Source organism: Phocoena sinus, chromosome 4 (assembly GCF_008692025.1).
Source record: "Phocoena sinus isolate mPhoSin1 chromosome 4, mPhoSin1.pri, whole genome shotgun sequence".
NCBI lineage: Eukaryota > Metazoa > Chordata > Mammalia > Artiodactyla > Phocoenidae > Phocoena > Phocoena sinus.
In genome coordinates this window covers 60,315,971-60,334,374 of record NC_045766.1, presented here as the reverse complement: position 1 = coordinate 60,334,374, position 18,404 = coordinate 60,315,971, and the positions used below count along the sequence as shown (strand labels likewise).

Genomic DNA, 18,404 nt, shown 5'->3' with positions numbered 1-18,404 from the left:
TTTTTAACTCTTGGAACTGTCCACACTGAGCCTCCAGCAATTTGTCAATTACAGTCCAGGTTTTCCTTCTCCAGTATGTGTTCCCACAGAGGTTTTTGCTCATGGGTTTCTGTTCCAATAAGTTGTGAATCTCTGTTTTCACCTTTCTGTCTCTCTAATTTGGGGGGCAGCGGTTTGCCTTGTAACCTCATGTCTGTGATGCTTCTAAGAAGGGTTGTTGATTTTTCATCTTATTCAGCATTTTCTTGCTGTCAGAATGGAATGGCAACTTCTAAGTTCCTTCCATGCTGGGCCAGAAACTGGAAGTCTTCACTAAATTTTTACAATCCACTAATAGGTTGTGATCCACAGTTTGAAAAGCAAGTTTTAAATTATATGGAATTAGCCTTTGGCTAAGTGAAAAAAAATTCAAACACAAAAGACTGTATACTATATGATTTCATTTATGTGACATTCTAAAAAAAAAACTGATAGAAAGCAGGCCAGTGATTGCCTGGAGCTGGGGCCTGGGGAAGGGACTGACTACAAAGGGAACAAGGGAATGTTTTGGATGATGGAAGTATGTTGTATTTTCATTGTGGTGGTGGTTATATGACTGTATTCAATTGCTGAAACTCAGCACACAATATTTAAAATAGATAAATTTTACTGTCTGGAATTATACCTTAATAAAATTGGGGGAAGTGTAGTACTTAATAGAATGTCACTAGATAAGACATTAACATAGTGTTTAGTTACTAAGTAATCTCCCAGTGGGTCACTAGAAACAGGACTTTTAAAGACACTTCCAAAGCACACAGTCAGGAGAAAAAATGTTGTGTTTTCCTCCACAGAGTTAGAGTGAGATGGGATGTCACAGTGAGGTTTCCAGGGATCTTGGTACACAGAAGCAGTAACACATGGTCCAACCATGTTCTGACTGCTACAACAGTTGAGACTGATTTATAACCTGGACTTACCATTTGCTTGAAACCCCAAATATACTTTTCTATTGTTAAATTTCATGTGGCTCCATATTTTTGATGGAGAATCATTTGCTGCTGCAAAATGTGAGATGTTTTCTTCATGAAATGCAAAATGTTTACCATTGAATGAAGGCAGCTGTAAAACTTGATATAATCTATCAAGAAAGATTTTGATTCCTACTGATTGTATACTGTTGAAATGTGACCCACTGTGTTTTGTATTTAGGAACCGTGGAGTTTATTATGGACTCAAAGCACAATTTCTACTTCATGGAGATGAATACAAGGCTGCAAGTGGAACATCCTGTTACTGAAATGATCACAGGAACTGACTTGGTGGAATGGCAGCTTAGGGTGGGAGTAATTTTTCTGTTAAAAACCAGTGTCGAGGGGCTTCCCTGGTGGCACAGTGGTTGAGAGTCCGCCTGCCGATGCAGGGGACACGGGTTCGTGCCCCGGTCCGGGAAGATCCCACATGCCGCAAAGCGGCTGGGCCCGTGAGCCATGGCCGCTGAGCCTGCACGTCTGGAGCCTGTGCTCCACAACGGGAGAGGCCACAACAGTGAGGGGCCCGCGTACCGGGAGAAAAAAAAAAAAAAAATCAGTGTCAAGAATACATTCCCTTCTTAAAACCTCTTAAAAGGAGGCATTGCTTTGGACAAGGGTTCAATTCTTAGTGGTTTTCATGAGGATAGGAAAATGGGAGGTTAAAGGTGGCATTACATTTGATGCACTTTATGGACTCAGATTCCTAATCTGTCACTTACCATCTTTCCCCCTTAGACATGGGGCAGCCAGCAGGCGAACTGCTGTCACTGAGGCTTGCTTGTGACCACACTGTCTCAACACAAAGCCTTGTGCCCTGAGACCACATCATTCAGGTCCAGGCCATTATGAGATTTTAGAGGCAGGACAGATGCTAGCCAAGGTGAAATAAGCTAAGGAAAAGATGGGAATGAAGAGCCAAGGGAAGGGTCTAGATTAACAGAGGGGTCCACATGCAAGTGCTGACAGACTGTTGATGGCCCATGAAGGGATAAATGTAGCCGTTCAGAGTAAATGTTTAGAAAATTTTAGAGCACTTTAACATTTCTGTGACACATCTACTGAATTTTACTGAAGTCTTAAGTCTACAGCTGTTCTTCACTGGCCTGAATCTGAGTTCTACAAGCTTATTCCTTCAAATATTAATGATAATAACTTAGTCTGTTTTGTTCTCTTTACTGAAAACAGTAGATTTTTACAACCTGTTGTTTAATATAAAAAATGTTTTTAAGGATTAAGAATTTTCTTTTTTTTTTTTTTTTTTTTTTAGGATTTTATTTTATTATTATTTTTTTTTAAACATCTTTATTGGGGTATAATTGCTTTACAATGGTGTGTTAGTTTCTGCTTTATAACAAAGTGAATCAGCTATACATATACATATGTTCCCATATGTCTTCCCTCTTGCGTCTCCCTCCCTCCCACTCTCCCCATCCCACCCTTCCAGGCTGTCACAAAGCACTGAGCTAATATCCCTGTGCCTTGCGGCTGCTTCCCCCCAGCTATCTACCTTACTACGTTTGTTAGTGTGTATATGTCCATGACTCTCTCTCGCCCTGTCAAAACTCACCCTTCCCCCTCCCCATATCCTCAAGTCCGTTCTCCAGTAGGTCTGCGTCTTTATTCCTGTCTTACCCTTAGGTTCTTCATGACATTTTTTCCCCTTAAATTCCATATATATGTGTTAGCATACGGTATTTGTCTTTTTCTTTCTGACTTACTTCACTCTGTATGACAGACTCTAGGTCTATCCATCTCATTACAAATAGCTCAATTTCATTTCTTTTTAAGGCTGAGTAATATTCCATTGTGTATATGTGCCACATCTTCTTTATCCATTCATCTGATGATGGGCGCTTAGGTTGTTTCCATCTCCGGGCTATTGTAAATAGAGCTGCAATGAACATTTTGGTACATGACTCTTTTTGAATTTTGGTTTTCTCAGGGTATATGCCCAGTAGTGGGATTGCTGGATCATATGGTAATTCTATTTGTAGTTTTTTAAGGAACCTCCATACTGTTCTCCACAGTGGCTGAACCATTTCACATTCCCACCAGCAGTGCAAGAGTGTCCCCTTTTCTCCACACCCTCTCCAGCATTTATTGTTTATAGATTTTTTGATGATGGCCATTCTGACTGGTGTGAGATGATATCTCATTGTAGTTTTGATTTGCATTTCTCTAATGATTAATGATGTTGAGCATTCTTTCATGTGTTTGTTGGCATTCTGTATATCTTCTTTGGAGAAATGTCTATTTAGGTCTTCTGCCCATTTTTGGATGGGGTTGTTTGTTTTTTTGTTATTGAGCTGCATGAGCTGCTTGTAAATTTTGGAGATTAATCCTTTGTCAGTTGCTTCATTTGCAAATGTTTTCTCCCATTCTGAGGGTTGTCTTTTGGTCTTGGTTATGGTTTCCTTTGCTGTGCAAAAGCTTTGAAGTTTCATTAGGTCCCATTTGTTTATTTTTGGTTTTATTTCCATTACTCTAGGAGGTGGGTCAGAAAGGATCTTGCTGTGATTTATGTCATAGAGTGTTCTTCCTATGTTTTCTTCTAAGAGTTTGATAGTTTCTGGCCTTACATTTAGGTCTTTAATCCATTTTGAGCTTATTTTTGTGTGAGTCAGGGAGCCTTATTCCTCCAGCTCCTTTTTTCGTTCTCAAGATTGCTTTGGCTATTCGGGGTCTTTTGTGTTTCCATACAAATTGCGAAATTTTTTGTTCTAGTTCTGTGAAAAATGCCAGTGGTAGTTTGATAGGGATTGCATTGAATCTGTAGATTGCTTTGGGTAGTAGAGTCATTTTCACAATGTTGATTCTTCCCATCCAAGAACATGGTATATCTCTCCATCTATTTGTATCATCTTTAATTTCTTTCATCAGTGTCTTATAATTTTCTGCATACAGGTCTTTCGTCAAGGAGTATGAATATTCTTGATCTCTGTAGGATTCTTGGTTCTTTATATATCCTGAAACGAAATTATTTTTTCCACATTGTGATGCTAAAGTCGTGATTATTTTGATAATTTTGTCTTTGCAGAACTTCTGTGGACAATAATATAACGTTCCTTTTGCTGGTTCATTGGGGATGATTGGTGGTTTTAATTAAGCCATAAGATTCTTCTGGGCCTTCTGGGCATTGGGAGCTAATGAAAACCAGGCACATCAGGCTAGTAAGTGTTAGTAAGTGTCAGGAAAACTGTAGCGGGTTTAGAAACTTTTGGAAAGAGTGCTTATGTTTCCAGAATTCAAGGAAAAGAATATTTTTTTCTGAAGCGGTAACCACGAGAGTCCAAAATTTTGAAATCATGAAGGATAAAGGGTTTCCAAGGATTAAAGAGGAGAAAGCTTTTGGACATTAGGGGGACCAGCAGACATTTATTTCTGCAAGTCAAGAAACTGTAAGAGCTTTAGAAAGAAAAATAGGCTTTTATCATCTGGGGAGGGTTTCTAGAACTTAGGGATGCCATTGGACCCTGTTTACAGTGTTCAAGGTACTTTGGAGTCTGGCTTCCAAACAGAGGTAAAACAAGGGGCCTCTCCATGTGGTGAGGCAAGAGTTCAAGCTCCAGGACCTGTCTCTGGAGTCACCAGCTTCCTAGAGCAAGGGTGCAATGATGTGAGCTCCCAGGCTGCAGGTTCAGATGGTTAGTGGTTTCAGGAGACGCTGGTGAAATATCCAAGGTCCAGGGCTTCCAAAGAGTCAATGTCTAAGCCCCAGAGAACTCAGATGGTACAAATTTCTAAGTACCCAGAGGCATGGTTGGGTTAGTCTCTTCTGGGCCCATATAGAAGCCAACTTCAGAGGAAAACAGATAGGCAAAGATAGCCAGGTTGAGATTGCGCTATATAGTCAGCAATAAGATCACATCTTAGAATACGGACATATGGTCATTCTTTTCCTTTTTTATACTAAAACAAATAGAATTCTATTTTTTTTTTGAAATAGAATTCTTTATTAGAACATTAAAGAGTATATTATTATAAAGGATAAGAATGAAATAATAATAGCTAACACTTACATAGTGCTTACTTTATGTCAGGCATTTTTCTCTGAAGCATTAAGAGGTTACAGAAATTTACCCAGAATATGAGTATGCCCAGAACAGAATAAGTATAGAGACAAAATTTGAACCCAGGCAATACGGCTGCAGAGTCTTTGGTTCCAAACACCATGGCATGAAGCCATTCAATTTAGTCCATTTTCCTTTCATTTTCACTGTTGTGGTTCCTAATTTTTCTTATCTACAGATTTAAAGAGGTGAGACCTTTGCTTGTTTTACACTTACCTATCTAGTTCAGTGTGCTGCTAAGTTAGAGTTTTTCCCTGTATCTTTTGCCATCTCAGTTTGTCATTTTCTCATCTTTGAGGAAAACTTAAGGGAAGAGAGAAGAGAGCGACAGTGTGCCCTCCAATAGCCTTTTCCAAGTTATATTAGTTGAAGAGAGAGATTTGTTGTATTAGTATATAAGAGCCAAAATAATAATAATTACAGTAGTGGTAAACAATGCTGATCATCCTGTTTATAATCTGGTATCTTGCAATAAACATAACAAAATTTTAAAAACATCATGTTCCCCTGTTTGTTTTGCTTGATCACTTGGTGATGAAGATGACAAAGATGACTAATGCCACGCTTTAGGCATAGCTGTGAAAATAGTCCTAAACACCAACTAATCATTTACTATAAAAAAGCTTGATTTGGTAACTGAGTGCTAATGTTTTTTTTTTTTTTTTAGTGCTAATGTTTTAAATGAAAACTGAGAATATCTTGCCAGTAAGAAATTTCAGTTTTCATTATATTGAAAAAGCACTGATACTTATATTTGTGATTTAGTCATTGGTTTGCCTGTTTTCTCTATTTAAAAATTCTAGAAACCCATTGTAATTAGTACAGTATTTTCAAGCTGCATCTGTTTTTTAATCTACTTTTGCTTTTGCCCAATACTCGAGTAAGTGGATAAAATAAGAGTTTTTATTTGGCTTCATTATAAAGTCCTGATGTACATTTTACATAGAAAAGGATAAGACCGTCGACTAAGTCTCATAGCTGCTAGAAGGTAGATATTCATAAGAAGCACATACTCTTCTTTTACCAGATTGCAGCAGGAGAGAAGATTCCTTTGAGCCAGGAAGAGATAACTCTGCGAGGCCATGCCTTTGAAGCTAGAATATATGCAGAAGATCCTAACAATAACTTCATGCCAGGGGCTGGACCATTAGTGCATCTCTCCACCCCTCGAGCAGACCTTGCCACTAGGATTGAAACTGGAGTACGGCAAGGTAAAGTGAAATAAAGCAAAAAGTCTCAGTGTTTAAAAATTGTTAGTACATTATTGGTTTTGTATGGGGTCTTTTCCCTATGTCTTGTGGATATACCTAGTGTGCTTTAAAAATAAAGGATTTAATTGATTTCTCTGTAATCTTTACTTTTCCTTCTGGAATAGTCATTTTTAAAGAATAACTAGTATTTTTAAGCAGTACTACTCTCTTTTTTGAAATGCAGCAGCACTTAGTGAAGCCTAAGCCACAAATACTTTGTGGGTACTGTTTTATATTTTTTACTTTGCCTAGTTCCAAATATAATTTAAGGTGACTGATAACTGCTATGTCCAAGGCACTCTGCCTTCAAGGTACTGAAAGTCAAGCTGAAAAATTAATAAATAAATTTAGTGCAAGCTAAACAGTAATAAATAAAAGAAAGAAAAGAAAAAAAATGACAGTGCAAGAACTATCACGATTCACATATGATTAATAATGATGGTCATAACAGTTATTTACTACTTGCTATGTACAGGCACTGTTCTAGGTGATTTTTCTACCTGGGCTCCTTTAACTATGAGAACTACCCTATGAATAGATGTTATTATCACTCCCATTTTCCAGATGAGGAAGCCAGGGCACAGAGAAGTGACTTGTCCAAGGTCACCCTTGGAGCCAAGATTCAGACCCAGTCATTCTGGCTCCAGGTTTTATGCTCTGAGCCACCACTGTCTACTGCCACCTTAACTTTAGTTGCCAGAGAAGTTATACAGATGGTGAGTGATAAAATACAGCAATTCTCGGAATAACAGGTTATGTTAGGCTGGTATAATCAGGACACGCTTCTAAGAGGAAGTCTGGAGTGGATTTGAGTAGGCAGATTTAACAGCATACAGAAAGGTAAAGAAAAGAGGATTTAACTAAAGATGTGTTTGAAGAACTGTGAGAAAATATGTGGCTGGAGAAAAGGGTTCAGGAGAGTGAGTAGTTGGAGATATGGCTGGAGATACAGAATGAAAGCAAATTGTATAGGGTCTGGAAAGCCAGAATGAATGAGGACTTCTTAATGATAAACTGGCAGCATTTTGAGAGTTCTGGCTAACCCACAGCAAGATTTGGTAGTCAGTAAATTTTTTCATATCAGCGGCACATCATAGAGAGAAGAGGGAACTTGCAATAGAAAAAAGAAATCTGTGAGGCAAGCAAAGCTTGCAATATACTTTAATAAAGGTGCTCAAAGGATAACAGAGATATAATTCTAAAACAGACTCCCAGATTCACATCCTGGCACTGAGGAGGATAATCTAGTCTAGGAAGATTTCCCCAACCCTCCTCTTTTGTGTTCCCTGAGTCCCTTGTGTATTCCTTGGGCATTGCCCTTTTATATTATCTTATGATGATCTTTTACTCGTTGTCTAGCTTCTCCATTAGACTATAAGAGTCTTAAGAGAGGGACTGTGTCTTCTATGTTATAATTGCAGGACTTTGCTCAACCCTAGACCTAGAAGGTGTTCAATATGTGTTGGTAGGTGGGTGGGTGGATGGATGGGTGGATAAGGGAGTGTGATCTAACCCCTTGATTCTACAGATGAAGACTCTGGGGTTCAGAGGGGTCCAGTGGCCTGTCAAAATCACAGAAAGGTCCTAGAACAGTATTCTATGTAATACACCACATCCTTTTGTCTTGAACCATTCTAACCAGTGAGATGTGCATGGTTCACATTCTTGTTCTCTGTGACTCTGGTCACAGTAATGACAGCTGCTATTTGTTTATCAGCTCTGCCAGGTATGGCATTTGACACTTGATTGTCAATCCTCCCAACAAGCATATAGGATAGAGGAATTATTGTCCTTTTTTTCTGATGAGGAAACTGAGGGGGTGGAGGGAAGGAAATGCCAAAGACAGAAGTGATTGTGATATGATAGGGTACAGGGAGTTTGTACTGCCTTCCTAAAATGAGAAGGGAAAAGAAGATTCAGACAAAGATAAGATGAGGAAAACCAGCCTGTGTGTCATTGAATGACTATTTGGGGCGTGGTGCTCTTGGATGGCCACACCCTCCTTAACAGCTTCTGTTTTTAAACCCCCGTGAGCCTCAGTTCCTAATGAATAAGATGGTGGTAAGGATATCTGTGGTGCAGGAGTTTGTGAGGATTAAGTGTGAAATGTACGTAAAGCCCCAGGAGAATGTCTTACTTATCATATTTTCTCTCTTTAACTTTGGTTACTGTGGTTTTTCAATTTCAGGAGATGAAGTTTCAGTGCATTATGACCCCATGATTGCAAAGCTGGTTGTGTGGGCTGCAGATCGCCAGGCAGCCTTGACAAAACTGCAGTACAGCCTTCGACAGTACAGCGTGAGTGACCTGGGGCTGTGTCAGTGGCCCTGTTGTTCTCTGCATCTCTACAGCCAAGCTTGGTCAACTTTGTCCTTGTCAACTTATTTCCTCCAATTACCCATATGTCACTAACAGAATAATTTCACATGGGAGAATTTCCCATGGGTCAGAATAGAGTTTGAGGACTTCTTAATTTCAGCTAGCAAAGAAAGATTGCAAGACTAAAACTATTAGCATCGGTGTTAACCTCAGTATGAAATTTCTGTTCATCCTGTAGATGAGGCCACGACACGCGTGTGGCCTATAGTCTGGTGTTATTTTCTGTGAAGGAAGATAATTATGTTCAGTCTTATCCATTTAAAAGAGTTTGTTGCTTTTCTGTAGCCATTCATTTTCTTGGTGCAGTAAGTCCCGTACCACATTGATTTAGCTTCATAGAAGGACTTCTTATTAACCCATGATATTCAAATTATTATATATCGTGAATTTGATCAAACTTCCTTTTTCTGTGGCTCCACCCACACTGGCCTCTTTGCTACTCCTTAGACCCCCCAGCATGGAGCCATGTGTTCCCGTTCTCCCTTCCAGAATATTCTTCCCCCACATGACTGCCTCCTCACCATCCTGAGCCCTGCTCACTGTGACCCTCAGAGTCCTCCAGGCCACCCCACAGAACCCTTTGCGTTCTCTCTTCCTTTAGCCAGCCTTCTTTTTCTTCATATCACCTGCCATTATATTAGATATTTGTTTATAGATATTGCTGTCATGTGTCCCTTAAATGTGGAGGCAAGGACTGTGTTTTGTTCCTCACTGTGTTTTGTTCCTCACTGTGTCCACAGTATCCAGGTCAGGGCCTGGCACCTAAAAGGCATTCAGTAAATGGCTATAAAATAAATGAATGAATGGATGAATGAGTGAATGAATGAATGAACCCAAGGCTCAGATAGCAGTTTTGCCTGGGATCCTATTTATTGGGTGGATTTGGGTTAATTTTATACCTTTTTAAATTTTTATATCAGTGTGTCAAAGTTGGATTTTAGTGTTGGAAGGCAGCTCTTTTCAGGTCGTATAATCCTACCCATCCCCAGTGCAGCAATCTTACTCTGTGGTTTTCCTATTTCATGGGTGTGTTCTGAGCGGCAAGTCTTCGATATCTTGCAAGTAAATCTCATTTAAGTTTCTTAACGTTTACTTGCTTTCCTAATCTGAGTCAATTAAACATCTCCACACTACCTACCCAACACCATTTCCTACATTGTCTTTATCATAGTAAATTACATAGTGTTGTGTGGCAGATGTATAGTGGATGGTGAAGTGGGTTTTTTCGTTTTAATTTTGTTCTTCTGAGGGTTATTCATAGTAGAAAATACTTAGTAGAAAGAGCAGATGCCATAGAAATGTTTTTCTGAATACGTTGTTTTCCCCACTCACTGGGGACATCGGCTTTTTTTTTTCCCCTTAGATTGTTGGGCTGAACACCAACATTGACTTCCTCCTCAAACTGTCTGGCCACCCAGAGTTTGAAGCTGGGAACGTGCACACTGATTTCATCCCTCAGCACCGCAAAGAACTGTTGCCCCATCGGAAGACCACAGCCAAAGAATTTTTATGCCAGGCAGCTCTGGGGCTCATCCTCAAGGAGAAAGCTATGACTGATGTTTTCAAAATCCAGACACAAGGTATGGACTGCTTTTCTCTTTCTTCTGCTTATCAAGATTTTATGAATAATCATTGAACATGCTTTTTTTTTTTTTTTTTTTTTGGCTGTGCCACACGGCTTATGAGATCTCAGTTCCCAACCAGGGATTGAACCCAGGCCACAGTAGTGAACGCCCAGAATCCTAACCACTAGGCCACCAGGGAACTCCCGCTTTTCTTTCTTTATGCCACTCCTACCTCCCTTTTCTTCTGTCAGTGATTGACACCTTCCTCTGCTAAAGTGTTTTTTAGTGTGAAGTAGAGCTCCTCACATAACATGGATGCGCCCATCAACACCCTTTAACCCATTAAATATAACTTAACTTATCACCTAACAGCGTAATGTAAAGAAGGAATTATTTTCAAGCAAACACAAGTTCTCCCCGCATCCCATGCTGATATCCCTTCCAACTTTTTTTTTTTTAATTTATTTTTCATTTCCTTCCAACTTCTTTTATTCACCACTCCTTGTGGCCTACTTTGTTGTATCCTCTGCACCTGCAGCAACTTCCTTGGTCCTGGAGACTAAAGACAGAGCGCCAGAGATGCTCAGATTCCCTTGGGTTACCCATGATTTATTGTTGAGTTAGTTCCTCCTCTCTTTTTCTATTCTGTGATCAAATTTCTGACTAGCTAGACACCTAGGTACTTCATTGTATCATAGAATCTGGGCACGGCGGGGGGTGCGGGGGGGGGGGGGCGCCTATGAGAGATTCATCCTGGCTGCCACATGCGTGCATCCCTGCTTCAGCATCCCTGCTGAGTTGTTGCCCAGCCTCCTAACACCTCAGGAAGCTGGAAATTCATAATGAAAATTCGTTAGTTAATTACAGTTTCAGTCAGTTCTCCGTTAAGAAGTTCTTCCCTCTAAATTGGCAAAATCTGAGCTCTCCCAAATTTGCTCCATGTTTCCTCAGGCTGTCTCTGATCTTTGGAGCAAACAGAAAAAAAAAATTTGAATCCATTTATCCCTTCATTATTATTAGGATTATTATTATAGGATCCTGTTATTGGGATCTTTAATTTCTAGATTCATTCAAGAAAGTTACATTGAAAGCTTAAAATATAAAACTATATTTGGAGATTTGTGCTCTGTCCTCATTTGGTCCTTTTACATTAAATAAATGCATCTAACTATACCCCATCTGGTATTCCTAAGCCTGGACTTAGCATTTTTAGAATGGAGTGTCCTCTTACTCTCACTTTCCTTTTTAAAATTTATAACCAGCACAGTGAGGAGTTTCAGAATAAATTGCTTCAATTTAGCTACTCTGTAGCTCCTGGATATTGTCTAACAGAGGGTGAACACACAAATGTCTGGGGCGGACCAGTAACAGAGAAGAGTAAAAGAGGCCAGGTAAAAGAAAAATAGTGAGTGGTGAGGATTTGGGTGACCTGGAATGCATTTGTCCTGTCAAAAAAGTGACCACTGTGCAGTTTATGTAACCAGAGGATGAGAATTGAGGCTGCAAATATTCTGATTTTCAAGAGAAACTGGGATATTTTTCATATAAAATTTCCTGAGCCGTAAATGAAAGTGTCTAATTTAAATTTAAAGCAATGAGAGGGCTTCCCTGGTCGTCCAGTGGTTAAGAATCTGCCTTCCAATTCGGGGATGTGGGTTCGATCCCTGGTCAGGGGACTAAGATCCCACATGCCACGGGGCAACTAAGCCCACGCACTGCAACTACCGAGCCCACGCACCACAACTAGAGAGCCCACATACTGCAACTACAGAACCTATGCACTCTGGAGCCCACGAGCCACAACTACTGAGCCCACGCGCTTTGGAGCCCACGTGCCACAGCTAGAGAGAAGCCCGCGTGCCGCAACGAAGGATCCCACGTGCCACCACTAAGACCCAAGGCAGGCAAAAATAAATAAATAAATATTTTAAAAAGAAGAAAATAGCTTTTAAAAAAACTTTTTTTAAAATAAATTTAAAGCAATGAATAGAACAAAGAAAACACATTTGAGCTGCTGATATAGGACCTCTACATTTTCTTTTGTTAGTAAGCTTGATGTTCATTAATTTGTTGTTGAATTTTAAATTTTTTCTAGATCAATACTCTCCTTTTGTATCCAGCAGTGGAAGAAGACTGAATATCTGTTATACCAGAAGCATGACTCTTAGGGATGGTAAAAACAGTAAGTAATGTTTTATTTAAAGAGGAATGTGCTTTGTAGAAATATAGCATATTTACCTGAAAAAAAAGGATTCAGTCTGGCCACTATCAATTACATTTTTTAAGATCCCTAGCCTAAACATTGGAAGGAAGCATGCTAAAATAATAGAATTGATTGGCTCTGGGTGGTAGAGTTAATGACTTTTTTTTTTTACACTTTTTCTATATTTGGTAAATATTTTTAAAATATGTCATAAAATGTACATAGCAAAATGACAAATGAAATATGACAAAACATTAGTGAGATTACCGTTGGATGGTGGGATTTGAAGCAGTCTTTTTTCCGCCCCTTCTTTGTACTTTATTTGCTTTGCAGTTTTTCTTCAGTGAGCATGTATGACTTTTAAAGAAGAAAAACAATAACCAAAACTACTCCAGGGAAGAAGGATTGCCCAATGCTCAGGCAGCGTTAATGAAGGGGAGTCACTGTTTTACCCACCTGTTGGTGGTGAAACAGGCATGGGAGGTGCAGTAAAACTTATTCAAGGCTAGTAAGTGGCAGAGCCAAGATTGATACCCAGTCTTTTTGACCTTGGCCCCTGTGCTATTTTCACCACTTTTCCAGTGGAAAATTGAGTTTTGATTGCAAACTAATTTGAATAGGCTCAGGAAGGGGCCTGATTTATTGTAACTTAAGTCAGGAAGGGCTGACACCTACACCAGAAGGTGGTTTATAAACTTATGGCTGGAACAGTGTACCAGAGGAACCAGAATCCTTTGATACCAGGTGGCTGTATCCCTCTTGCTGCAGGACAGTTTGCCTGGCAAGCCAGATGTACAGAGTCAGGGCTGGGAGGACTGGATGACCTTAAATGTGAGGTGTCAATGAACTGTGATAACTCCATTATCAGAATGTGCCTACCAGGTAGAACAGAATGCTCCTGCCAGCTCATCACAGCACCCTCTGCCCCAGACAGAGTGAGATTTTCTGTGCCTCAACTCTGTGTAGATATCCAGTCATTTACTAAAAGATTCTTTGTTCACAGAGGTTGATTGGGTTATAGCTCTTTAGGTATTTTTTCATTCTGAACCTAGATGGTCATTGCCCTAAGTGCCTTGAGTACATGGAAAGAAAGTTTGCAAACATCCCTTATAAAGTAGCATTCTGCAAATGGTCAAACTATCCATTTTATACTGGTGTATTTATTCATTTCGTCCTAAAAAACAGCCTCCAAAATCTGGGAATATCTTACTCTAGAATCCTCTATGCTGAACACAAGTATCAGCAGCAAAGTTTCAGTGACCTCTTCAACCTAAATTAAACAGAAAAATCCCATGTGTGATTGTAATTCAGATGAGCCAACTGTGTTATTTGGCATGGATCTTCACTAAGGCTCTGAGCAGTGTTTTGAATTATGCCGCATTTTGGGGGATTTTGTTCTTTTAATTTTTAAAGTAAATAAATATATAATTGAAAAGCCAATATGCATGCTGTTCACTACATCCTTTTGGTAGTATTTTTCAACAATAACCCAGGTCTGAATATAATAGCTTTCAGAATGTTATGGTGAGTCTCTAATATAATCAGTAGTGACCATGGTTGAATAAGAGAGTGCTCCAAAGAGGAAGTCTAAGAGCCCAAAAGCATTTGTGAATCTAAAGTAGAACCAACTCCTAATGATCTCAGTAAGAACGACCCAGCATTTTAAATATTCAGGGCTTGAAAAATAATCTTCCTTTGTTACTATGGCCATGTTTCACAGAACCCTGCCCTACCCTCAATAATAATGGCTAAGATTTATTGAGTGTTTGGTATATATCAGACACTTTGTTAAGCACGTTCCATGGATTATTTCATTTGCATTTTCAGAATAGGCCAATGAGATCAGTGTTATTATTAGTATCAACTTTATAAATTGAGAACCATGTCTTAGAGAGATTAATAGTTTTCTTGAAGTCACACCAAAGCTAATTGGTGGAGCCAGAATTTGAACCCATGCTCCAGGGTACCTGTGCTTACCTAACACTGCACCATGCTAAACTTATATACTTTATTAAGTATGTAAGAGGATATTAAACATATATTAAATTTATAAGAAGATGTTTAAGGTTCTCTTGTGGGGGTCAAGAGATACCTAGAGGAGGGAGGAACAAATTCAGTTACCCTATAATATATAAAAGAATTTAGAGTTTTCCTGGCAATGTCTTTACTATGATTTTTTAATTTTAAAAAATTTTTTTAATTTTATTTTTTTATTTTTGGCTGCATTGGGTCTTCGTTGCTGCGCACAGGCTTTCTCTAGTTGCGGCGAGCAGGGGCTACTCTTCATTGTGGTGCGTGGGCTTCTCATTGCGGTGACTTCTCTTGTTGCAGAGCATGGGCTCTAGGTGTGCGGGCTTCAGTAGTTGCAGCATGTGGACTCAGTATTTGCGGCACTTGGGCCCTAGAGCGCAGAGGCTTCGGTAGTTGTGGTGCGTGGGCTCAGTAGTTGCAGCGCGCAGACTCTACGGTGCGTGGGCTCAGTAATTGTAGCTCCTGGGCTCTAGAGCGCAGGCTCAGTAGTTGTGGCGCACAGGCTTAGGTGCTCTGCGGCATGTGGGATCTTCCCGGACCAGCAATCAAACCCGTGTCTCCTGCATTGGCAGGCGGATTCTTAACCACTGAGCCACCAGGGAAGTCCTTTACTATGATTCATTCGGCATTCATGTCAGTTAAATACTTTTCATATCTTATAAATTGAAAGAAAACTGATCCGGCATAATTGGATGTATTTTCTTATAAGAAAGTTTAAAGATACTGGTAAGATATATGGGAAAAGTTTCATTCATTCATACATTCAGTACAAAGTTTTTGAAAAAACAGATATTCTGAGTAATGTAAAGAGGAGAAAAAAAGATGTGAGAAATTTACCATTTGGCAAAGGAGAAGTGTATATGTTGGCAAGACGGATGGTATAGTGGTTAATAATGCAGGCCCTGGAGTCAGACTGTATGGGTTGAATTCCGCTCCCCTCTTGTCTGTGACCCTTGGGCAAGTCACCCTCTCTAAGCATCTAGTGTCCTCGGCCGTAAATGGGGATGGTGATAGCAGTTACTTCCTTGGGTTGTTGAGTGTATTAAATGCGGCAGCACCTATAAAGCACTTAGCTCATTAGCATTTAGCTCATTGAATGACCTAGAGCAAGCAGTCAATAAACAGTAGCTATCATCATCATTATTATTAAATTATCCCCTTGCTACTATGAAAAGAACGAAATAGATACATATGTCACATGTTAATATTTAAAAGTCGGTTGCAGAACAATATTATAACAATATCCTATTTTTATAAAAGAAAAATATAAATTTGTGCGTTTGAAAAAATCTAAAAGGATTCACACATTAAATGTTTAGTAGTAATACATCTGGGCAGTAGGGGGGACTTTTTAGTTTATGAACTTCAGTATTTAACTTTTGTGAATATTTTTATTTTTGCAATTTTTAAAAAATATTTTTTATTTTATTTATTTATTATTTTTGGCTGCATTGGGTCTTCATTGCTGCGCACAAGCTTTTCTCTACTTGTGGTGAGCGGGCTTCTCATTGCAGTGACTTGTTGCGGAGCGTGGGCTCCAGGCACATGGGCTTCAGTAGTTGTGGCACACAGGCTTAGTTGCTCCGCGGCATGTGGGATCTTCCTGGACCAGGGCTCGAACTGGTGTCCCCTCCATTGGCAGGCGGATTCTTAACCACTGTGCCACCAGGGAAGTCCTATTTTTGCAATTTTTAAAAACAACTGATAAAGAGAAAAATCACTGTCGTATAAAACTGGATGAGGGGAGAATCATAATGGTGTTTTATATGCCGAAGTCTTAATGTTCAGAGGAGAGAGAATTCATTCCACCTAGACAGACTCCTCCCAAGGACAGTGAGTGAGCGTGATGTGTCAGTTGGTGTGGCTGAGGACCAGCAAAGTGTGAAGGAGGAGCATGAGCAAAGAGGCACAATTGTGGGCAAGGCTAGAGGCATATATGGAGAATATTAATTGGCCCATTTTTTCCATTTGTTTGGAACACAGGGCTATGTAGAAGAATAGTGGAAAACAAGACTGGGAGTTTGGTGCCTTCCATACCAGGCCAAGTATTTTGAATGTGGTGGGGACATGCTAGGCAGCATCAGCTGGAACGGTTGAGACAGGAAGCAGGAAGTTTTGGAAGGACCTCTTTGGAGGCGGCTAGGCCAGAAGCTGTGGGACTGAATCAGAGTAGAGCGATGGGAATGGACAGGAGGAAGTGTAGAGGACAGGTCCTCCAGGGGAAGAATTTGGCAGCTTTGTGGTGACTCTTGGAGGTGGAAAGCAAAGGAGAAGGAGAAGGCAAGAATGATAGGTTATAAACCTGGATGACGAGAAAAATGGTGTCAGTCGTGGAGCTCACAGGTCAGGAGGGAAGGCAGGCGGAGTGGGGAGATGATTTGTTGGCTCCACCATGTTTATTTTAAATTGCCAATGGAGGATCCTGCTAGGAGTGACTAACTAGAGTTCTGGAGAAGGAAGGTCAAGGCTGGAAACAGATTTGAGCTGGCAGCATCAAGACGCTGATTGATGTGTCAGGAGTAGATGAAATGACTTTGGTCTGCATTCTCTACCCCACGAAATTTCCATCTCCTAGGATAGTCTTTAACCTATTCTGTAGTCACATAATGATATAACTATATTGTATATTATATTTGTATAGTCTGCACTTTCACATTTATTTATTTTTTAAAATTTTTTTGCGGTACGCGGGCCTCTCACTGCTGTGGCCTCTCCCGTTGCGGAGCACAGGCTCCGGACACGCAGGCTCAGCGGCCATGGCTCACGGGCCTAGCCGCTCCGCGGCATGAGGGATCCTCCCGGACTGGGGCACGAACCCGTGTCCCCTGCATCGGCAGGCGGACTCTCAACCACTGCACCACCAGGGAAGCCCTCACATTTATTTAATCATTTACATTCTCATACCCAGTTGATGGGTCAGAATGGATCAGAAAAGCAAGATTTTAAATGACTTGGTCAAGATCACAGAGGTGATCTTGCCACAGATGGCAAATTTGGGTCTTAAGCCAGAACTTCTCTTTCCCAATTACTTACATTTTCTACTATGACACTATGGCCTTTCTTGTTGACGGGAAAGTATCTGAAATATCCTATAAACTTAAAAGAGCTAAAACTCCAGTTTTAAAAAAGAAAAGTTTGGAATACACCTTTATTGAAACCTGTCTGGTTTTTACATTTTTTTAATCTTTATTGTCAGAGAGTTAAAAGATGTTGATATCTCTAACAACTAGTTATCCTTAGGTTGAAAGTGATGTTTTCAGAATCTCAGTTACTGAATAAATGAATGTCTTCTAATTTTTCTTCAATTTCCCCCCTTTCTCCATAAAGATGTAACCATAGCTGTAACATATAACCGTGATGGGTCACATAGCATGCAGGTAAGCCTTTTTGGTTTTGTTCTGCAGCTCAGAGCTGAATCTGATCTCTGTCATACTAAGTAGAGTATTTTTTAACTCTCTACTTTCTCTTAAACCATTGATTATTATGACTATAATTAGGAGAATGTCATGAGCTTTTATTTCAGACCAATTTGGAGAAATTACCCCCTATACAGTTTCTGATTATTTATTCAGTTTGTCTGTAGGGTTCCTTAAGAATAAAAGATTGGTAAAAAAAAAATAATAATAATAATAGTTTTGAATCAGACACGTAATAAGCCCCTAAATTATGTGAATGTATTTATATCTAAAGTAGTAGTTCTCAAATTTTTTGGTCTCAAGACCTCTGTACACTCTTAAAAGTTATTGAGACTCCCCTAAGAGCTTTTGTTTGTATCAGTTACATCTATTAATATTTACCATTTAGAAAATTACACTGAGAAAAAAATTATTATTCTTTTAATGTACGTTTTTAAAATGTACATAAAATATAATTTACCATTTTTCAGTGTACAA

At 39.6% G+C, this 18,404-nt stretch overlaps 1 protein-coding gene across 2 annotated transcripts in view; it reads left to right on the top strand.

The window, feature by feature from the left end:
- MCCC1 (methylcrotonoyl-CoA carboxylase 1) overlaps positions 1 to 18,404 on the top strand; it is a 64,906-nt gene that overhangs the window by 38,649 nt on the left and 7,853 nt on the right. For both annotated transcript variants that reach the window (XM_032631374.1, XM_032631375.1), the window contains 6 exons: positions 1,192 to 1,319; positions 6,111 to 6,294; positions 8,522 to 8,631; positions 10,076 to 10,292; positions 12,373 to 12,459; positions 17,839 to 17,888. In XM_032631374.1, the coding sequence (XP_032487265.1) occupies positions 1,192 to 1,319; positions 6,111 to 6,294; positions 8,522 to 8,631; positions 10,076 to 10,292; positions 12,373 to 12,459; positions 17,839 to 17,888 (776 nt within the window). The remainder of the gene's footprint in view (positions 1 to 1,191; positions 1,320 to 6,110; positions 6,295 to 8,521; positions 8,632 to 10,075; positions 10,293 to 12,372; positions 12,460 to 17,838; positions 17,889 to 18,404) is intronic.